This window comes from Acanthochromis polyacanthus, chromosome 13 (genome assembly GCF_021347895.1).
Source record: "Acanthochromis polyacanthus isolate Apoly-LR-REF ecotype Palm Island chromosome 13, KAUST_Apoly_ChrSc, whole genome shotgun sequence".
NCBI lineage: Eukaryota > Metazoa > Chordata > Actinopteri > Pomacentridae > Acanthochromis > Acanthochromis polyacanthus.
Window position 1 is genome coordinate 28,654,111 of NC_067125.1, and position 21,472 is coordinate 28,675,582.

A 21,472-nucleotide genomic window follows, 5' to 3' on the forward strand; every position below is an offset into this window, starting at 1 on the left:
AAAAAAAACAGAAAGAAGAGAGTCTACAAATGTCAGAATTCCTATTTATATACAGCACAAAAATCTTAGGGAGGATGCTTGTTTGGAGTGGTGTAGCTAATACAGTCTTTGATCAATCCTTTTGATATTCACAGTGTCATTTGGAGGCAAGGAGCCACCGTGTAGCATTAGTCATTTCAGATTTATGCCAAAGGAAAAGCCAAGCAGACATAAATGATGCTATATTTCCCAACAGAAAACTAAAAAAGCAAGCAGAGCTGTAAACAATTCAATCACCCCCTGAACTCTTCAAGCCGCCCCTCGGCATCAGTGGATCTGCGCTCACTGTGGATGTGTTTCTTTGGCAACAGTTTGTCACCGAGGGAGTCAAGCAGCCCAGCGCTGAAACACTGACACAGACATTGGTGACTAATTAAACAGTCACAGTGGGAGAGTCTCCGTGCAGAAGCACCGCAGAGAGAAGGAAAGGCAGAATGAATCACTGCACCTGTTTAGACAAAAGCTACCACTGTGCCTAACCTGGAATATGTCAACAGCTTTTATTTCCACCAAACAGATAGCAATAGTGACAAATTCTAAATGAATCTGTGAACAAAGAACAGCAGACACTCCCGAGTGTTGGCACAGCAATTAGTGGAAGACATTCTAATTAACATATTACGCCTCACAACATCGGACACATGCATGCATAACTGTGACCAACCTGTCACCCACTAACATGTACAATGCAGACGAGACACAGTTTAAAAAGGCATCAAATACTTCCCTTTGTGTACGTATAGCATACGTGAGTCAGACATTTTCTAGGCCGATGCACGACCAGAGGGTCATTTTTCTGCATATCGAGCCAAGCCAAAATAAAATGAATTCAACTGTATTTGCACAGCTGCACCCAGAGAATTTTTAGAGGTGACATAAATGTCAGTGGAAAAGCACAACTGAACTGAAATCTGACACCTGTTTGTGAAAGTTGAAAATGTTTCAGCACAACAGCTCAAAATCTGATTTTTTGAAAACAGATTATCACATTGACTGGTTTTAAACGGTGACACCAGGGCTGGAAAATTAAGGCAACACTGAAATGGCAAAAAACTGCAGTTCCTTGAGTGGCCACTTGAGGCTGACTCATTATGCAAGTAGATTTCCACAGATGTCCATGTTGTAAAGTGGAACCTTCACAGCAAAAGTATATAACATTCACAGCCTGGTTCAAGAATGGTTGTGGTCTATTTTAGCTAATTTCCCCATTTCATGACAACAGCACATGGAGGTTCATTTGTTTAGAACCCACTTAAATTGTTTGAAGGTTGAAATTTTTGCAAAATTAAAGGCATGGCTGCTCTCATCATAGTGACATCATAGGACAAAGCTCATGGCCCAGAGATGTTTGCATAACTCAGTTTAAGACACCACTGGTGATGCTGGGGAGGGTTTGCCCATTTTCATCTGTAGTCCGTTAGTTTACAGCTAATGTGCACATACATGTTTCACTGGCGTCAATGCAGCCAGCAACATGATGTAGGAAATCTACACCTCCTAATACATGCATGTCTATCAAGACAATAGGTCAACCCGCAATTCAAACCAATCATCACAACTTGCAGATTTTTTTTTTTTGATCCGATAGCTTCACTTAAGGTATCAACAGCCAGTGCCGGTGTTATGTTCGTGGTAACTGAAGAAAAGGGCTCCTTACTGTGATATATCAAGTTAAATCTGTTCAGAGGAGTAAAATATTGTAAGATAACATCTCACCTGCGAAATTTTACTCCCTGATGTTTGGTTGAGTAGAACATCCAAAAAGAATCACAAAAATCTGGCATTTTCTATTATTTCAACAGACTGGATATGGCGTCTATGTACACTCAATCCACTGGCTATTTGGGTTTCTGTTATAAAGTATGCAAAAATAATGTGAGCAGAAAATTTGTTTTGTGAGCACGACAGTCAGTCAGTAGGTAGCAGCCAGTGTTACATATACAGGGCTTTTGGCTAAAGTAGTTCTGAAAATTCAATGGTTACTCAACAATAAGGCACATCTTCACTGATCACCCTGATGATCTTCATCTCTTTTGACTTTACAGCTCCAGCCTCCTTATGAATCATCAATTCATAGGTCACACATCTAGACATTCAATATTCATATGGATTTCTCAGGTATAATGTCAGATATAAATCTTGCCGAGCACAGGTTTTTGAAAAGGCACCAAACAACAATATTGGTCTTTTGGATCTGATGGTGTTTGTCTGAATATGTCCACAAAGGCTGTGCTGCTTTCTGATTAGTCATATGGAGTAGGTGTTTACCACTTCCCTGACACTCATAAGCACCGTTTCATATCTAGACAACAGCTTAGTGCTAGCAGTCAGATCCAGCAGCAGTTTCTGCACAACAGAACGCAATCTAACAATTTATTCCGGGTGCAAAACAAAATGGGATAAGAACATAGGCAAGCAGTTTGTTTGTCAAATGCCGTACTATGAGAAAGTTAGCCAGTGCTGTTTGTCCTTTTCCTGACTTCTTTTGTCTAATGGCTGTTCTTGTATTGCCTCGTATCGTGATCACATGTGAGAATTCAGATTTTGTACTCCCTTGAAGAGCAGAGTCCAGCCTTTGGGCGGATACTCAATCTGATCAATGTTCAAACACGCTGATAAAGGATTCATGAGGTGCTTCGCAGGAATATATCACCACTCTGGCTCCAGACCCCAGCTTCTAGCAAGAGCACTGCCTGACTATCTGTGCACTTTAAGTCTCCAGACATGTTCCTGCTTGGCTCCATTACTCACTTAACACGTATCAACTCCCTGTAAGCACTTCTGCACACGTAGGTTGTACTTTAGGCAAAACCAAGGATCGGCCTGGGTAACAACACAAACCTGACTCTGAGCTGAAGACTTTATTAAAGGATTCTGTCTGCTTCTGTTTGCAACCTGAGATTTATTTTGGTCGGCCATAATTCTCAGTGGAAATGTGAGCGTGATACTAAAACTATTCTGAAAGGCTGCTGTATCAATATGAGTGCTTCACATATCACCTCCTTATTTATCGACTATTTTTATGACATTTCAGTTCTAATCATTCACAAAGCTGGCATGACTAATGATTCCACACCGTAACAAAATGAACCTCAACATTAAGCCCCTGCAAAATTGAAAAACTTTGTTCAAGCTAGTTCATTGTGCTGAATTCTAGTTGAGAGTGTCATTCTGAGGTTTGCATAAAAATTCATGCTACAAACAATCCTAAAAGCTAACTCTGAAAGTATCATTTTATCACTTCAGAAGAATTAGATGTTTGGACGATGTGATCTGTCTCATGCACTTTAAATTTATGCTCACAATTGCTAATGAATGCAAGCTTTAAACACTATGGATTTACTCATACTGTTTATGTGCATATGATTTATTTGTGTATGTAAAAGTGTGAGGCAGGTCTTCTCCATCCTGTCACAGTTTTACTCTGTTAGTTCTCACTTCCTCATCAGCGTCAGGCCTTAGATCTCACTGATGACAATGTACGCCTTTTGATCATTTGTCGTGATCTCGCTACGTTTCTCTCACTTTCTTTCCCTTCCTCACTTCAGCTTAATTTCTTTTTGTGAAACTGTCAAAGGAGACAACCTCTTTGATGCATGTGAAGTTCATCAAAAGGTTTTGAAGCAGCTAATTATTCATCTGCGGTTCTTGGCATTACATTTTTTGACATCGGAACACTCAAACAAAACTGTACATGCGACATGTACCACAGAAGGGGAACCGAAAATAAGTTTCCTCACTTGGGGAATTTTAGTCACCGACAATTTAAGTTTTTGTTTCGCTAAATGAATAAATTGGCGGTAGATCTAGTACTTGATGTTTGAGATTCTCGTAACAGGCTCTGCTGAGGATATCAAGCTGTCAGTTCACTCAGATGAAGACAGTTGCAGCTTTTTTTTTTTTAATCCACATAAAGAGAACAGCACATTTTATGTCTTTTGATTTTTAAAATTCAACTTCATGGCAAGCTGTTCAAACATTCTCTGTCTTCACATAACCAGTGATAAAAAATTTTTAAAAAGCCAAGTTCTGATTCTTCTATTAAAACTAACAAACCCCATTTGACAATCAAACAAAATGACACAAAAAACAGCGTTGTAAATGTATCACATCAAAGACTTAAAAATGTTAAAAACAGAGTAGTTTTAGGAATTTACGAATAAACCTTTTTTAAGGTAAGTTCATAAAAAAAACCACCACCAAAACTGAAATTATTCGATATTTGGTGTGAGCATGATTTGACTTTACAACGCCATTTTCACAAACTTCTCTTACACACTTTTTTCCCCCATGTTCTTTAATGTGCCACAGTTCTTCTGTGGACTCCCTCGGTTGTTTCTGTCTCTTCATGAAATCCCACACTGACTTCATGATGTTGAGATCAGAGCTCTGTAGGACCCAAACCATCTCCTGCAGGACTTTATCCCTCTTGTCTGAACATAGCTCCCTGTAACTCTGAAAATGACTCCGTGCTTGTATTGTGTGATGGATAAGAATGTAAGTATGAAGGAGATGATTAATTCTAACCGAATCCCTGACTCCATTTGCTCTACTGCAGCCCCAAACATGTTAGGACCCTTCACCATCCTTCACTGTTGCCTGGAGGCGCTCCCAATTCCAGCCATTTCTAGCCCTTCGGTGGACAAACTGCCTTCTGCTGTTACAGCCACATATTTCAGTTTGCCATTTTTCTGCATCCCACATCTTGTGTTTCTGTGCACAGGTGAGCGAGTTCCTTGGCTTTGTTTCCATATCAGAGGAAAGGCTTTTTGGCTGCACGTCTTCTCTAAATATCACTTCTGACCAGACTTCTCTGTACTGTAGCTGGGTGAACCAGAATCTCACAGTTCTTTTTGCCAGTTGTGAGCTGATGATGTTGCTGCACATGTTCCAGTTTTGAAGGGAAGTCATCTTAATGTGTCCTTCACCTGCTGCACTCAGTCTACTTGGCTGATCTCTATGATTCGGGTCCTCACTCTTGCCTGTTTCTTTGTGCTTCTGCGGGAGAGCTTGGACAGCACATCTGGAAATGCTATGCTGACTCTTGCCAGGAGTTTTAAATGTCATTTCTGCAACAACCTCGCCTTTTTAGTATAGCTTTATCTCACCCCATTTCATCCCCTCCTGCACAGACATTTTTGTCTTAGTAATTGAGTTTGGTTCAGTCCACATATTATGTTATTGTTCATAACCCCTGTTAGATATAACTGATGAATCCTGCACTGCGGTTATGCTCCTAAAAAGTGTAATCTGAAAGGTGCTCTGTTATTTTGTGACATGTAAATATCTTGATTCTGTTTGACTGAGATGCTTCAAGTCCGTCAAATCACAGACAAACAGACCGAAAAACAGCTTCTACCCCAGAACCACAAGAGAACTGAATTCTGCCCAACACTGTCTGGACCTGAGACCCTACCAGCAACTTAACTACTATGCTATTTACTTGTATTTATTTCTAATGCACCGACAGTATCACTCATTCATTTCGTTGCACAATGTCCAATGACAACAAAATAAATTCTATTCACAAACTAATGTGGGAGATATAAAATGTCCAACCAATGTTTTAATGAAACAAAAGCATAAAGCACTGACACAGTACCATATGATGACTGATTATAATTTATTTCATATAACAGTATTATATTAGCTGTCTGGAATATTTCAATATATTGCATTTTACTATCTTTTTAATAATTGCTGTTAAAACTGTAAATACCCTCAAGTCAATGCTAAGTATTGGAATTTGATTTAGAACTATACACTGACATGTCAATTAGTGACAAACACAAAGGCAGGCTGTTTTATTTTAGGCACAAATCAAGCCAAGTAGTGCATGAGAAACTTATCAACCTCTTAAAACAACTATTTTCTTCTCCCATAATGTGTCATCCAAAAGGTTATTCTTTGAGTGCCCTAAAACTGATCAAAGCAAATATTTTTTCACTTTTAGTCTCTTTTCCAGATATGTGTAACACATGCAGCATACATGTTTGCTATAAAGAGAATGTTCAGTCACACCAATTAAGTAATTACAACCACATTAGTAGCATTCTCTTGCATACTCTGATCACCATCTGTGTCGCTCCTAACAGGTTCCATGTTGGTCTTAATTTTGGCTTCTTTGTGTTGAAGAGGTGAGGGCATTTTTTTCCTTTCTTGATTTTTTTTATAACTAAAATGACACGACTGTAAGGGCTGAAGAGGTGTCAGATGACAAGAATCCATGATCAGATTTGTAAACATGGGGCACTACAGTGTTCACCACAGCCAAACCGAGGCACCGGGACGCTCTCGACTCTGCTGGCTTCCTCCAATTACGTGCATCCCCAGTCTAAGGTGTGATGCGCTCTTGGAGGATATGAGAGTTTATTATCACTCAGTAACGAGGAAGCCGGAGAACTGACAGACCCATTAAAAAGACAGAAGAAACGAAGTTTGTGCAGACTTTGAAAGCAAAAGTTGTTAAATAAAACATGGACGGTGTGGGCACCTTTCACAGCCCCCGCAGACGATCTTGTCTGATTATCCTTGTCATAACCAGGTAGGTGTGAGGAGGAGGAGGAGGAGGAGGAGGAGGAGGAGAAACACCATCTTTATGCAAGACCACAGTTCTAATGTGCAATCTCTACCAAGAAGTCTTTAAAGGCGACACAGTATGTGCCACTTGCCTCCTTCCTCCCTTCTTGCCGACTCCATTCCTCTCATTTCCTTTCATTCCCCATTAATAGGCCACGGTGCCAAAATTAGCAGATGACTTGTTAACTAAACTTCACATTTTGGCCGAGAGGGACATGGGTGAAGCAGTGGTGTTTGAATTAATAAGAGTTAGAAAAGATTTAAGAGATTGTGGAATTTGTGTCCTCAACTGATGAAACCTAAGCTAATACGACGGTGGATCACTGTCTGCACGAAAGAGGAAGAGGCTTTTTAACAGGGGTCGACAGAATCTTAAATAACGCTGAATTGATGCTCTTAATAGGAGTGTGAGCTCTGCGAAACACATTTTTGATGCATTAAAGTGCTCCGTCCAACTCTTAATATAGAGTAATATCCTCTATCCATTAACTGCAACACTTTCAGTATTGATCTGCGGAGGTTCAAGTTGAGTTCAGAAAAACAAACACCTCATCAGGTGCTGTGTCAACTCCGGTACAACCTGAAACTGCCTCAAGATGTTTATTAATTTACTGAACAAACTGAACAACCACAGAAAGGAGATGATAACTGTGCAGACCACTTCACGGAAATCATTGTCCTCATGCATTAATTGGATTCATTAACATAAGATCCAACACACGCAATCGGCCGTGTGCGTTTGTGTATCTGTGGTGATCCTCAGTAATTCATCTTTGACCTTATTTCTAAACATCTTATTGGTTTTCGGCATTTTAATCAAGAAAAAAAAAAATCACATCAGGGAGAAAAAAAAATAGCGGAGGCAAACATGAGGAAGATCCTCAAGCACTCTGCTTAAAATGCATATCAGTGCTTCCCTCTATATTTCAAGGACAGACCCATTTCATGATATTAGCCTTAAGCAGTCTTCATGATGGAAGCCCGGCGGTTCTTTCTCCCAGATATATTTCTTTTCCTCCCCTCCATGACGCCATGCAAGCTTAAGAGGCATGCACATCAAAAGGTAAGTTCTAACGCTATGAATAATGCACATTGTTTGTTGGAGCATCTGAAAGAGCTGTAGGTATCCCATTCACATAATGCTCGATGACTCCAGGATAACAGCCAGAGTAAAACGCAAAGATGTGAAATATGATAGTCACAAACAAAACCTGACACTAAGGAGACCACAAACAATGATACCATCTCCTGATAGAAGAATCCTTTAAAAGAAAATATATATATAGTCACATTTGATCACTTTCTTGATTTTGCATTAAAAGGTAATCACATTAATGAAGAAAACACTAAATTATAGTGCAGCCGTTAAGCTGAGAGTCCCAGACCAGGGAGATGGTGGCTTTTTGCCAGAACAAGCAGCCTTCTTTCATGCCAACACACTTAAACCTAATTAGAATGGTATTAAAAGATCCTCTCGCTACAAACTCCATTTCAGGCTAATTAAACTGATTTGTGGAATCAAACATGGAACATAAAAAGGACAAAACATGAATACACTGGCAGCTATTTCATCATATTTTGTATCTGCTGCAAGCAGTTACAAAATGTCCCTGTAAAAAATTACAACCTTATACTCATTTAAAACCACAAATATGCACCTGATTAATGCATATCAGTTGAATGCATACACGTTAGAGAAATTTTACATGTTCTAAAGGTTGCTGCAATAAAAATAAAACATTGTGCACCAGTTTTCTTCCACTTACCATCCCCACAGGAATGAATATTTAATCCACTAAGGTATACATTATGCTAGACTTCATAATGTGTAATAGTGGGACAGAAATGCACTAATAACTGTAATGATTGCATTGTTAAACTACCACACTTTATGTTTAACAAAGCTGCTCCCTAAATCTACAGAATAGAAGACCACAGGATTGCAGCTCTACATTGATGCAAAATACTTTGGTAGAAGCTAAAGCAAATGAAATAAATGGATGTTTTATAATATATTTTTGTCCTAATAGGAAATGGTGAACAAGTGACTTTGTAATGCTACAGGCAAAATAAATTTGGAAACAACAAAGAGAAAGAAAAATATTTGTCCAAAGTTTTAATCCTCCATTATTTCTGGAGCTGTCTTATCACCACCCACAACTTCTTTTGATGTTTTTCAGCTGTGAGCAACTCCTCCATTAGCCCTACATATGTGCATTGCATTGTGGGACAATAGTGTCCATCAACAGCAGCACTCGACAATCATTTAGTATGCATGCTGACATTTTTGAGTGCGCTTAATTTTGTCACTTCCCCATTGTGAATGTACAACAACCTCTAGAATTAGTATGCAGAAAGGGACGGCGATACAGCACAGGCTCTTAGAAAAGTGGTCCAGAGACCAGAACTCGACTACAACAGCCCTGGATTCACATTTGAAGTATGCTCGAAATCTACGGCTCGATGACATTCAACAAAAGACGACCTTTGATGAGTCAAAAGTGTGATGTTGAAAATATTTACCAGGATGGAGTTGGAGCGGCCGTTGAAAGGCTGGGCCTCTGTGAAGAACTCTGTGCTGTGGTCCAGCCGTCCGTGACCCCCATACTGAGCCATGTCTGAATCCAGCTTGATTTTGTATCTGACAGAGATTGAGGTTAAGGCACAATAGCACTGGGAAACTGGCTTATGAGATCGAAGACATAAGAAAGCGCTGGAGGAGGCTTTATCAGCAGTGCGTTTGCGTTGCAGACTCGGTTTTAGCGGCGCTCAGCTGGTTTATACTCATTGAAATCCTCACATCCATCAGCATGCATCTCCACCTCAGAGCGCTGCGAAGTGACAGTGCGGAGCCCAAACAGACAAAGAGAATGCTGCCTGAAATTAGCATAAATAGAAAAGTGATTCAGCCATGGCCCAGCCATCCAGCCTGCCTGTCTAATTTATCTAATTCACTGCATAAATAACAAGTTTAATCAAAAAAGTGATCCAAATGAGTGACACCAGATACACACACAAAAGATTATAAAGATTATTCTCTCCTCCTCCAGGACTTGTTCACATTTTCTTGTTTAACAACTTGACAAGGGAAAAGACTTATTCATGTCAAATATTGAGCAAATCACTACAAATTCATCTGAATCATGTACAATAGAAGACTGCAAAGGCATTCATCTTCTTAACTTACCGGTTAGCATCTATATGTTTAGGTCTGATTGTAGCCAGACATTTCTATTTAATTAGTTAATCATTAAAAAAAAATCCACTCTGATTCAAAGTGATTCAAAACAGGATATGTCAAGAAAGGATCAGAGATGTGGTCTGTTACTGCACAGAGTCAGTTAAATAGTCAAAGAAAAGCATGTAAATACCCTTAATTATGTATAGGAAACCTTTATATGAGGATAGGGGTTTGAATATTAACACTATCCTCCTTTATGTCACTTTTTCTTTGGTCTCTCTGCTGTGTTTCCATACAAAGATGCTCACACATTAAAGAGCTGACTGATGGCAGTTTCTATAATCAGGTTCTCATGAAATATGTGTGTACAAGATGGAAAGACCGGGCATGAAATATAATATGTAAATCATCCCACATGCTCCAGCAAAGGCATATGGGATGTGAATACGTTCACCTTTTAATGAAAGCGCATGATCACTTCAATTACATGAAGAATTATGCTCTTCAAATGGAAATGCAGAACACTGTCCAATGTGATAGGTAAATTGTCAGGAAAGAGCTCAACAAACTGTGTCTGCGGAAACTATTTCCAAGGGAAACTTTCAGACAAATTTTTGCTTTCTTAACTGCTTGACATAAGCACGGTTTCCCGTCTTGTTGCCTGGCAAAAAAACAAAAAGGATTGGTGTCAGCATAAGTTACAGGGCTGTTATTAATGTCAGAGAAAATATTTGAGACACTTTAAAAGCCAGATTTAAAATGCGAGAAAGTGCACTTTGACAAGAATGTACATAAATATATATATTTCTTATCTGAAAATGTGCCCACAGGGAAACATTAGCCTTGTCCATGCTAGTCTCCCAGGGTCGGTGGCTGTACGGATAGGTACAGTAACTAACACCAGGAGAGAGGGGCAGACATGCAAACAACCTCCTAATTGGCTGGCTGAATAATCACCTTATTTCCCCACAGGCGACATTCTGGAGTGTGATCCTCAAACACTGCCTCATTCTGCCCCCAGAGCTGAGGAAATTCTGCTTTTGCTGCCTGCTTGTCTTCTTTGATAGTGATGATTAAAAAGAAGTTCTGGTCTGTGCATTGTTTCTGCTGAGGAGGAAGATCCCCTCCTCCACTACGGCGGTTTATTGACAGAATAAGCTCATTTTACCGTAGAGGTTTTCACCATACCTACCGGAAGAATATGCTAATGCTCTCCCAGACGTTACAATGCTCCTGGGGAACTATACGATGCGATTTCAAAGCTTCCTTCTTCTAGTGCAAATAATAAAAATCCTTACGTAAACTAATTCTAACAGCGCACACAAGATGTTTGGTAACTGTAAATATTCCAGTACGATGTTTCAGAACTGATTTAAAGTGCAACACTGATCCTTCCTGGATTCTGTGAACACTGTGTGCCGGTCTGTGGCACAGGCTGTGCTGGAAATGAGGCATAGTTACAGTAATTCACAGTTCCCTGGCAAACTTCTCTGCAAGGAAGTGAGGACCAGCACAAATTGGTAGTTGGAGGCTTTGAGCGATTATGTCTTTGTTAGTGGCTACAGACGGCTGCAACAACAGCTTGCAGTTCAGCTGTAAAGCATTGTAATCGATAGAGCTTTTGTGAATAAAGGGGAAGATTAAAGAACACAATCAATTTTGCCCAATGAGCAGAAAGATACGATTCCAGGCCGAAGCTTGATGATTAGAGTCATTGATGACCTGAAAACAATCTTGCCATGACCACGATTGCAGACCAAGCCACCACTTAGTTCCCCCATCAGCTTGTCGTTTTTTTTCTCCAGGCTTTATGAAAGTAATAGCAGCCTGTCGTGGGTAAACAAGACCTGAGTGAGATGTGTGCACATCTGAAGAATGTGGCACGGCCTTGTAAGCATTCTAAATACTGGATGGAGCCTTTTCAGCGTTAACTTTATCTTCTGCTCAGATGGTGTAAGTTACATCAAAGTGGAAGAAAAGGCAGAGGTGGTTTCTGCCAGTAAAAGAATAAGAGGGAGGTCAAGCCAACCAGCAGCAAGTGATGCAAAGTCAGACCTTTAAAGAGTATTCATTTCTGATGAACAGAAATAAATGTTTTCAAATAAAATCCATCATCATCCATGACACCTAAACATACCTTTTAGCGGCTTTCAGTGACATTTTTACGCTATTACTTGTATTCATTCCTTTGTTTCATTCTTAGGGCAGCCAGAACGACCTTTAAAATGATGATGAACAGTCTTTGATTTCTGAAGTAATTATTATGTACAAACTAACAATGTGCAGCTAGACACTGATGCAGGATTGTGGCTCCAGAGGGCTCTGTAGCCATGCAATGTTGAACTTGAAACAACAGCAGTCAAACAATCAGACACATTTTAAACAAGCTGCCAAGCCACTCAAAATGTATGATCATTAGCGATAAAATACAACTTGTAAAAATCCATTACAGTTAATAGATTGAATTTTTGAAATGACTTTGACCTACTGTGCTGCACTTACCAGAGCTTTTTTGCAGAGTTTTAATGCATAATGAGGATTGTTAACTACATTTCTGTATTTCTTTTCTCAGTTAGTTTTAGAAGACAGATTTTATTGATGGAATGTGGGTTTGAGTGTCCCATTAAAACTATGATAACACTTTTAATGATGCATAAGGATCGACTGATATATTTTTTGGGGGGGTTGATGCGATACTGAATATTGGTAATCAAGAAAAGACATTAACTGATATTTGGATTTGAAATACACCAAATGATATGTTTTTTAAGAGCACATGGTAGCACAGAACCTGTCATTCAGAACTGAGTTTCTTCATTGGAAAGCTATAACTGAATATGTAAAATAGAAATAGGAGTGATTATAATGGGACGCTCTTCTCTGTTTGTGTGGGATCAACTGAGATTAATTAGTTTGCCTCCTTCTGTTCTTGTCTATTTTCATAATCTTTCACTGTTCTGCCAGTTTTATTACCCACTAAGGTCCAAATCTTAAAGCATTATTAATTATCGTTTTACATCATTTCATTTTTCAGTAATCTGTAGATGAAAATACTAATACCGATAATCACAAAAACCCCAAATATCGGCCACGATAATCAGCCAGGCCAATAACTGGTCTATCCTTAATGGTGCAGTTCACATGTAAAGCATGTTATGTCATCTTTGGGCAAGCTGAGCTCCGGATTATTAGTTCTGAACACACTAACTGCTTGACTTAGAGTGCATCTGCCATATTTACATGCTGGCTGTTAAAGGGGTGCGATGGGATGCAATATGGGCTGGAGTTTATTTTACCTACAAATAAAGCGGTAGATAATTTGGCCAAATGGTTGCCGTGTTCACAGCCTGTCTGATTATCTCAGTGCTTGTGCTTCTTGCCTCATCAGACTGTTAATAACGGCAGGCTGTTTCCAGAACTCAGGAATTACTTCACCGAGTACAACGTTATTATAATCGAGAGAAACGATGGCCAAAACTACAAAAATAACATCTGAGAATTGAATTTTCCTTTAATGCCTGAAATGAAGCAGCTCCTCTATTTGTCTACAGCAATTGATAAAATTTGGAATCGCAGATTAAGCCTCTGAATTGATGACAACGTCCGCGGATGATATCTGATGGAGTTACACCTTAATGGAATACCAGGAAGGGGAAAGAAAAGTAGTCCATCTTTATTTATCTAACAGCATGCCGCAGAGGATGGTGCTAGCAAAAACTGATGCATATTTTCTTTTTTCACACACCTTATCTGAAACATTCCAGATAACATCAGCGTGCCTTGCTTTCACCTATGCACAGCAGCGTGACTTTTGATCTAAATTCCAGTTAGTTAGTGTCACTACACTTGTAGCTGAATTATTCGAAATGGCAATCCAAGAACAGCTCAGACAGAAAAGGAGAATGATGACCTGACACAATCGCAACTGCCTATTGGCACAGTGTAAATCAAAGCCCAATCTGCCCTGACAGGTACAGCTTTCATGACGGGATCCAACTGGGATTTCAAATACTCTAACCAGCCAGATAAAGACCACTGCCTGAAGAATGTGTCCACCACGAGTCAGAGAGAAAAATAATAAAAAACACTGATGGTTTGAGTGCCTGTCTAAAAGCTGACGTTGACTGCATTTTAATGGCCAACGCTTTTGGGTGAGGTGCTCGGCTTTACCGTCTCTCCTGTTTCTCATGGAAAGAGAGAGAGAGAGAGAGGGTGAGAAAAAAAACATACTAAAAAGAGGACAATGAGAAGCAACAGAGAAGCCTGTCTAAAAATATGAGGAGGCCAAACAGTCAGTGAGCATCCAACTAACTGGTACTGAGAAATAACTATACTGCAGTTGAGTTGTTAAGACGGCAGGATTGCAGTTTTACATTATATTCCAGAGGCTAAAACCACAGCAGCTATTTAGTTGTAACGCTTCTGCACCGTGGCAACTGTGGATTCCTTCCACCGCTATATTGACAACTATTTTTCTATCCTTAATTAAGCACTGAGGAGCTATGCAGAACTAGTGACACCTCTTCAAACAGCACTGCCATGAAAGCACGTCGTGCTTATTTTTTAATTGCATAATAAATGAATTATGGAAGCAGCATGAAGAGAAAACACCCGAAGATCCATCTAAGCAACATGAAGGCATCCAACATGTGACAAAGGGCAACAAAAGGTAACTCCACGTTTTGTTTTTTTTTGCAGGAGAGGAACACCCTCTGATATAATATGGTGCTTGCCACATTGCCAAAGGAAATGAGACCCCATATTGGATCAATTTTCAGCGGCGCACAGCATGGTCAGCCGCATCTAGCTATTATTTCCAGACAGAGCAGTGGTGTGGGGTTCCACTGTGACATCCCTGACCCTCACACAGGTAGAATAAAGTTTAAGTATATGACAGCTGAGTGTAATGAAAAAGCACTTTTGGACTCTTTGAGCTTGTCTTGTTTACCTCCTCTGCCTCTGAGTGGCACTTTCATCTGTCTTCCTCCCTAATTGGATCCTCTGCACACATTCCCATCGGAGGATCTGCATCTCTTCATACACACGGCACATTTACCTTCCTCGCACACACACAGCACATTTGCCTTTATGTGTTTACCGCCTCTCTGTATAATGACAGCCAGAGCTTTGCCCTCACATTTATTTGCATTTTCTCTCAACCCACCCAGTGTCTGAGGCCTCTCCTTAAACATCAAAAGAAGCACCAGGAGGAAAAGATGTGGTTCCATCTAAATGAAAATAAACCCTCAAAAACGATGTTACAGACACCGTGCAGCAAGGCTATTAGTGCTTTGCCCAAGATTCACCCCATCAAGGCAGAGCCAAAACCACGAGGCAGAACGTACAATTATTGCACATCAAACAAGCTTACAATTAACACACGATGCTAAAAGATGAAGACTTTCTTCTACTGGGTTTTAAATCATCAATTAAACTTGATTATTGTTTTGTCTCACTATTCGCATTAAATATTACAATGACTGCAAAAAATGTCCTGTTTGGGGATTTTTATCCATGTAACAATCAGTCTGTGCAACTATAAAATGTAATTGGCAATAATGTAATAATCAGGAATACTGCAATAAAATTCCCATTGAAATGATTTTGCTTGCCAATGGATCTGTTTCGGGTTTTATCATCAGTTATTCTTCGACTTATGGGCCTGTAGGGAGCTACTTCAAGAGGGCTCCTACATTATCAGGGTTACCTTGTGGTTCTCAACTATCATAATAGATGATTAAGTGGTGAAGTTCCCTATTGGAACTGGTATAAGGGGATGATGATAAGAAGCTGATAATGTGTGAACTGGGTGGTTAATATAATCATTTCTTTTGATTCCGTTTTCATTTCTGATGTTCCACAATTTTTAATATTTCATTAATGAGCCAGAGGCAACCAGTTAGCCATCTAAATAAAACAAAAAAACAAATGTAGCGGAATAACTCCTGTTTAATACCCTCTTCGTCAGCCAATCGAATCATCACAATCTGATACTCATTTGAACCGTCGGCATCCAGAGAAAACTACCAAACCTGGTCTGCTTTTCGACCCACCACCACATTGTGAAAGTCATAGCTGAAAAAGCAAACCAGCATCCTTCCCAGCCGGGAAAACCGCTGGTGTGAGCGACGCCGAGCCCCATAAGGGATTGATGTCCGTTATAATAAATACAAATCTGTCAGCTTCCTGTCCCCCTTCACATGCTTGATCATTAAGCCGGCTTTAATCACAACTGTGGGACTCATTAAATTCCTGACAGCCAATGCCACTAAAGAGAATGCTTTCTGAATCACTGGGCTCTGCTATTATTCCTCTCTAATAGCATAACAACACTAATATAAACAACTGACTCATATTCCTCTCAACACTGGCTGCTAAAATTATATCACAGAAAGTAGCAGCTTGAGAGAGAGAACACTGCTATTAAAGCTGCAGGTCTTTACAAGTAACCCTTACTTTTTAACAAGTCTGACAGTGTTTGGATCCCTGAACCACTTCTCAGTCCAGAATCTTCTTAAAGGTGAATTTTGTCATTCTCAACACCCTGATAAAATGATCGTATTAGTGGGAGTTGTATTTACAGCGATGTCAAGCCTTCAACTCCACAACAGCCAGTAGTGAAGATGATAGGTGAGGTCTGTGCATGTAAACCCACTTCGGACATACACATAAACAGATGATCATTAAACATATAGACATATTTTTCTACTTCATATATTTTGTACTTTTTATTTTTCTGAGATTTTGAATTTTTTACAATTATTAGTCAACACCTGTAGGGTAAACAAGTTTTGAAGCGGAGGAGGTAGTTGAGAGATTTTTTTTTTCCCCTGAGAGTTGATGGGATAAAATGGCAACTTTTCTGACATACATTGATGATGGCAAATGGACACAGTGGTTTATTCTAAAGCACTCATTTGCATGTCTTCAGAAATTCGTTTTTAGCTTTTCTAAAATTTTCATATCCATCAACTGTGTCAAATTTACAGGCAATATATGAGTGGAGACGTCTGACCAATGTTTTACAGTTTTTTTTTTTCCTTTGTCTTTTGTTGAACGCAGATTACTGCCAGTCAAACCCTCAGCTCCATGAAGTTAGTAAATACAGCTGATCTGACTGGAATGTGTTGTGGACATTTTGACTTGACAAGATTTATCCACTGTGTAAAATTAATGTTTGTACCAACCAGATGTTGACATACTTTACCTCACTCTCCCACAACGCTGCGCAGGCAAACTCCTTCCAAAAACAAGGTCATGTTCTCGCTGTGAGCTTTAAAAATCCAACTGCGCAGTGCGGATCGTGTATTTCGCAGCTCTTCATTCCAGTCTCCCTTTTAATAGACATTTACTGCCTTGCTTGAAATACTGACACTTCAAGTTCAGCCACATCACTATACAGAAAGTAACAAAGTTGTAAAGAACTAACTAACAAGGACATCATTACTCTCACAGACGCTTCAAGTGTGCACTGTGGTATGACAAGAGGAAAGCCGGAGTCTGAAGATTTTTTAAAAATGAGCAGTGACATGACATATGAGGACTAAAAAGGATACTTTCCTGGAACTTCTACACCCACCCGGTAGCCCTGGAAGCTCTTATTGGGGTGGAAGTTGAAGATAAAGACCACATTTGCCCTGTCAAACACAATGACCTTGTCCTCTTCATGCTTGGCACTGACATAGGCCTGTGGGGAGAAAAGAGAGAAAAGAAAAGCTAATAAAATACTTCTTCATGAATAGTCATTACCTTTCTCATCTTGGATTTAGGGAGTTATAATGGGGCGCAATATATCAGCGGACGACACATTTCCAAACAGACTGAGAAACATTCGCACATCAAATTACAGGTGGCACTCATCAGCGGAAAGCAGCGGCCCAGGATAGTGCGAGGCAGACACTGTCAGCTTTAGACAGCTGCACATGATAAAGCCGCCACTCTCCTGTGGAGCGAGCTACTGTTAACGTGTCATTAGCAGAGATTATCAATGTCACCCAACCCCCTATTTTTAGTGCCATGTTCCCCAAGCCAATTTCAGGGCAGCATATTCACGGCTGAACGAGAAGATAAGCACCCCTGCAACCGGACCAGCAGAGAGGATGGAGGTTAAGAAATGAGCTGACAGTCTGGAGTCTTTTACCAAGTCCATTTCTGCACAAGAACTCCACAAATCTGAAGTAATGCCAAGTTCCTCTGGCCGGCAGCGACTGCAGATTTAACCTGCATCCATTAAGTTAAGAGAAGCATGTACAGTAAATGTCCATTTTCGCTCGTAAATAATAAATAAATAAATGTAAATGCAATCAAATAACTTGGCTGCTATCATAAATTTATTCTGATTATATTCAGAATCTGCTGATGCTTGTCAGAGAAAAACCCCAAATGAGAATCTAAAACTTTTCAATTGTGCAGCAAGAAAAATACCTTCTTAAGATGCAAACATATGGCTGCCTGATGTGAAAGAAATGTATTCTTGTTTGATATTAGCGGTGAGTCTGTAAAGTTTCTGTTTCTGTCACTGCCTGCAGCATCACACTGACCTCAAACGGTTCTGAGGAAAACTTTGCCAGGCAATGAGTGGAGGGTAAATCCCTATTTGTGAAGTCAGCACTCAGAATGAGAATATTTTTGCAAAACCACTGTTGGAATCCAATATTTCGACAAACTGCAATCCCCTACTCTGCTCCTTTTCTTCACTGGAACCTCCACTAAATCAGCTGCAGGTGCACCCAGCACAGTTTGCTGAGAAAAAAATGGATTTAAACGTTGGTGTTGCTGTGGGCAAAAAATTGAAAATACATTTGAAGATGTAACCAGCTGCTGGAAAAGAAGGCACAAATAATGATTTGACTTCTCCTCTAGGGGTTGCTTAAGGAAAGTTATGTGACAGAATCAAATGGTGGCCACTGGAACACAGACCGTTTTACATAAGAAATAATATCTTTATTTCTGAACTTAAGTAATTATTGCCACTAATGCTACAGTGGTATGGTACACCTCAAGTGATGCCATCTCCACAATAACAGGACCTTCAGTTCATGTCCATAGTTTGGCTTTTGAAGCTCACAGCTGTACATCTTCAAAGAAAAATGCCCAAATCACACTTTAAGCCAGGTCCCTGAATGTCTCTTTCTTTGCTTAGGTCATTTACAGCTGAGACAACAAGGAGAACATCCGATAGATCATCTTTGGCTTCTCATTTTCACAAAAGACATCCTTGGATCCTCCCACCACAGTGAAGTATTGAACTAACTGAGCTACAGAATATTCCTACTAAGCACAATTACCTTGGCAATGTCATTGATAAGCTCAGCAGAGGATTCAGACTCATCTGGTTGTTAGAGCAGAATCTCTGAACAGTCTTTGCTGCGATCAGTGAGTGATGTTCTACAAAGTACTTCTGTGATACTGTATCAGTCCGTGAATGAGATTTTTTTTTTGTCTTTAGCTGCTTCTGTGAACAGAGACTGGAACACAGGGTCAGCTACAGAAACCACTGGAACTCATTTATTATCTCTTGCTGTAGTCTTGTCGACACACCACTTAACTAATATCTTAAGTGTATGTTAAAGGTCCAACATTGTGCCCATTTCCAGCATTAATTTGAGTCTCACGTCATCCCAGAATATTTTTCTGCTCAAAAAAACTCCACAAAAAGTGTTCATTTTACCATGACTGTGTAACTTTTGTTTATAATCCTTTTTAAATGGGCTGTATATTTATCTCAGCTTTAAATACAGCTGACCAGCTGCTGTCCATGCCCCCTTCAGGAAGAAGACTGTCTCTGCATCAGCGACGGACAGCACAAAGCAAAGCAGATGATCACACGAGAGCAGACAGACATGAATGAGTGTATGAGACCAGGGCTTTCTAATACTTCTTACTTTTTTCCTGAGCACTTATTTGTATGTAGATAACACACTGCTGGTCTTAAGACTCTATCGTGTTATTTATGTTGAGATTTAACCTTAATAATTTACATATTAAGGATCCAAACCCAGCAAAAATTATATAAAACGCTGTTTTACCCTGAGATTAATACATAGTAAGGCTAACACCTTACAGTATTAGTAATAATGGAGTTTGACCTAACTAAATTAATACAATAACTGAGACCCTTAGGTACTACTGATTATGGCGCTTATCCTAGCTAATGTAAACATAAGGCTGCATGACCCTGCTGTATTAATAACTATGGAGATTAACCTGAATAATGTAGAGCTGAAGTTCTGACCTGACAAAAATATTCAAGAAAATCCCACAAATCCAAAAGTTCCCTGAATCTCCTATAAGTAAGATCAGATTTTTAAAAATCATTATAATTCATGTGTACTGTTTTGTGCCTTTGTTCAGTTCTGTTCGTTAGACGCTGAGAGGGCAAGAAGAATCTCGTGTTCACTCATACATTTGGTGTGTTTTGCTCACGACTGCAACGTTTTAAAGCTGGAATAAGCACTTCTAGCAACTGAATAAACGTCTTGTCAGTTTCTGTGTTAGAAATTGGGGGGGGGAAGTCTTACTGGCTCATGAAGCTGGAAGGCTACGTTGTTGAGGAACGGATAGAGGAATATTTGCATAGCTTTACACCTCCAAGTTTTTAAGACATACAAAATGCTGTGAAATTCAATTTCATCATATGGGAACGTTAAGTCTTGCAATATTACCATTTGTTTCTTGTGTCTACCTTGATGTCACGTGTGTCTTAATGCCTGTGTGTAGAATGTTGTATAACAGAACACTGATTGATTAAATCCCATGTATTATTATATATGTAAATATGCATGTATGTATATTACACATCCAGATATATTACTGAACTAAAATCTTTGGCATTACTCTGACTAATGCACACTGACAGCATGAGAATAGCAGTCTTACATCAGACGGTTGTATATAATAAAAAGCAATCAGTGTTGAAGGGAACAGTATCACTTCTGGGGCATGTCAGTGCTCTGATGTAACATCTGTTACATTCATATATTTAATAAAGCAATAAAAAAGAAAACACGCTTTGGCTATAGTGTATTTGTTGTAACTTAACTAAATGAACTGGTATGTGACGCTATCTGACAATATATTTATTGTCATTTTAACGCATATCCAATTGATAGGTTTGCAGACGTACATATTAACAGCAGGCGCAGACTGCTGTCACTCTCCTAACCAGTCAATCTGCTGTCAGTAGATAGATGCGTCTCACAGTGACGTCTAGAAAATGAGTGTTTTGGACAGTTTTGGAATTTTACCATGTTTCTGTCACAAACGTCAACTTTTGTCTAGGGCAGTCTAAAACTGTACAGCATGTAGGAGCCATTAGGAGAACTTACATATCCACCGAGAGGAAAAGTGTTGATTCGACTCTTTAAATTTAATTTCCTTGAGATTACCTTTTTTTAAATTTCAAGACAACAATCTTTCAGTATTTCAGGATCATTTGAAAACTTGTTACGCTTTCTTCCTTAGTGATCTCGACATAAATGTATCTCAGCAACAATCTGTCAAAACTGCTCTGATAAGAACAGATTAATCATTCGGCAGCTTAATATATTAACAGGATTTTTTCTCGTAAGTGATCAAAACAAACTGCCCTAATTTGGTCTTACACTCTCCAACAAACTCTCACTGTCAGAAGATTCAGTAAAAAGATGATGGATCCTGTAACGGCTGCCTGTA

General features: G+C 39.5%; 1 protein-coding gene across 1 annotated transcript in view; it reads right to left on the bottom strand.

The window, feature by feature from the left end:
- Positions 1 to 21,472, bottom strand: part of gbe1b (glucan (1,4-alpha-), branching enzyme 1b) — a 79,303-nt gene that overhangs the window by 2,992 nt on the left and 54,839 nt on the right. Inside the window, exons 14-15 of the mRNA XM_022189214.2 lie at positions 17,356 to 17,486; positions 9,142 to 9,259 (exon numbers count right to left, since the gene is read on the bottom strand). Coding sequence (XP_022044906.2) covers positions 9,142 to 9,259; positions 17,356 to 17,486 — 249 coding nt within the window. The remainder of the gene's footprint in view (positions 1 to 9,141; positions 9,260 to 17,355; positions 17,487 to 21,472) is intronic.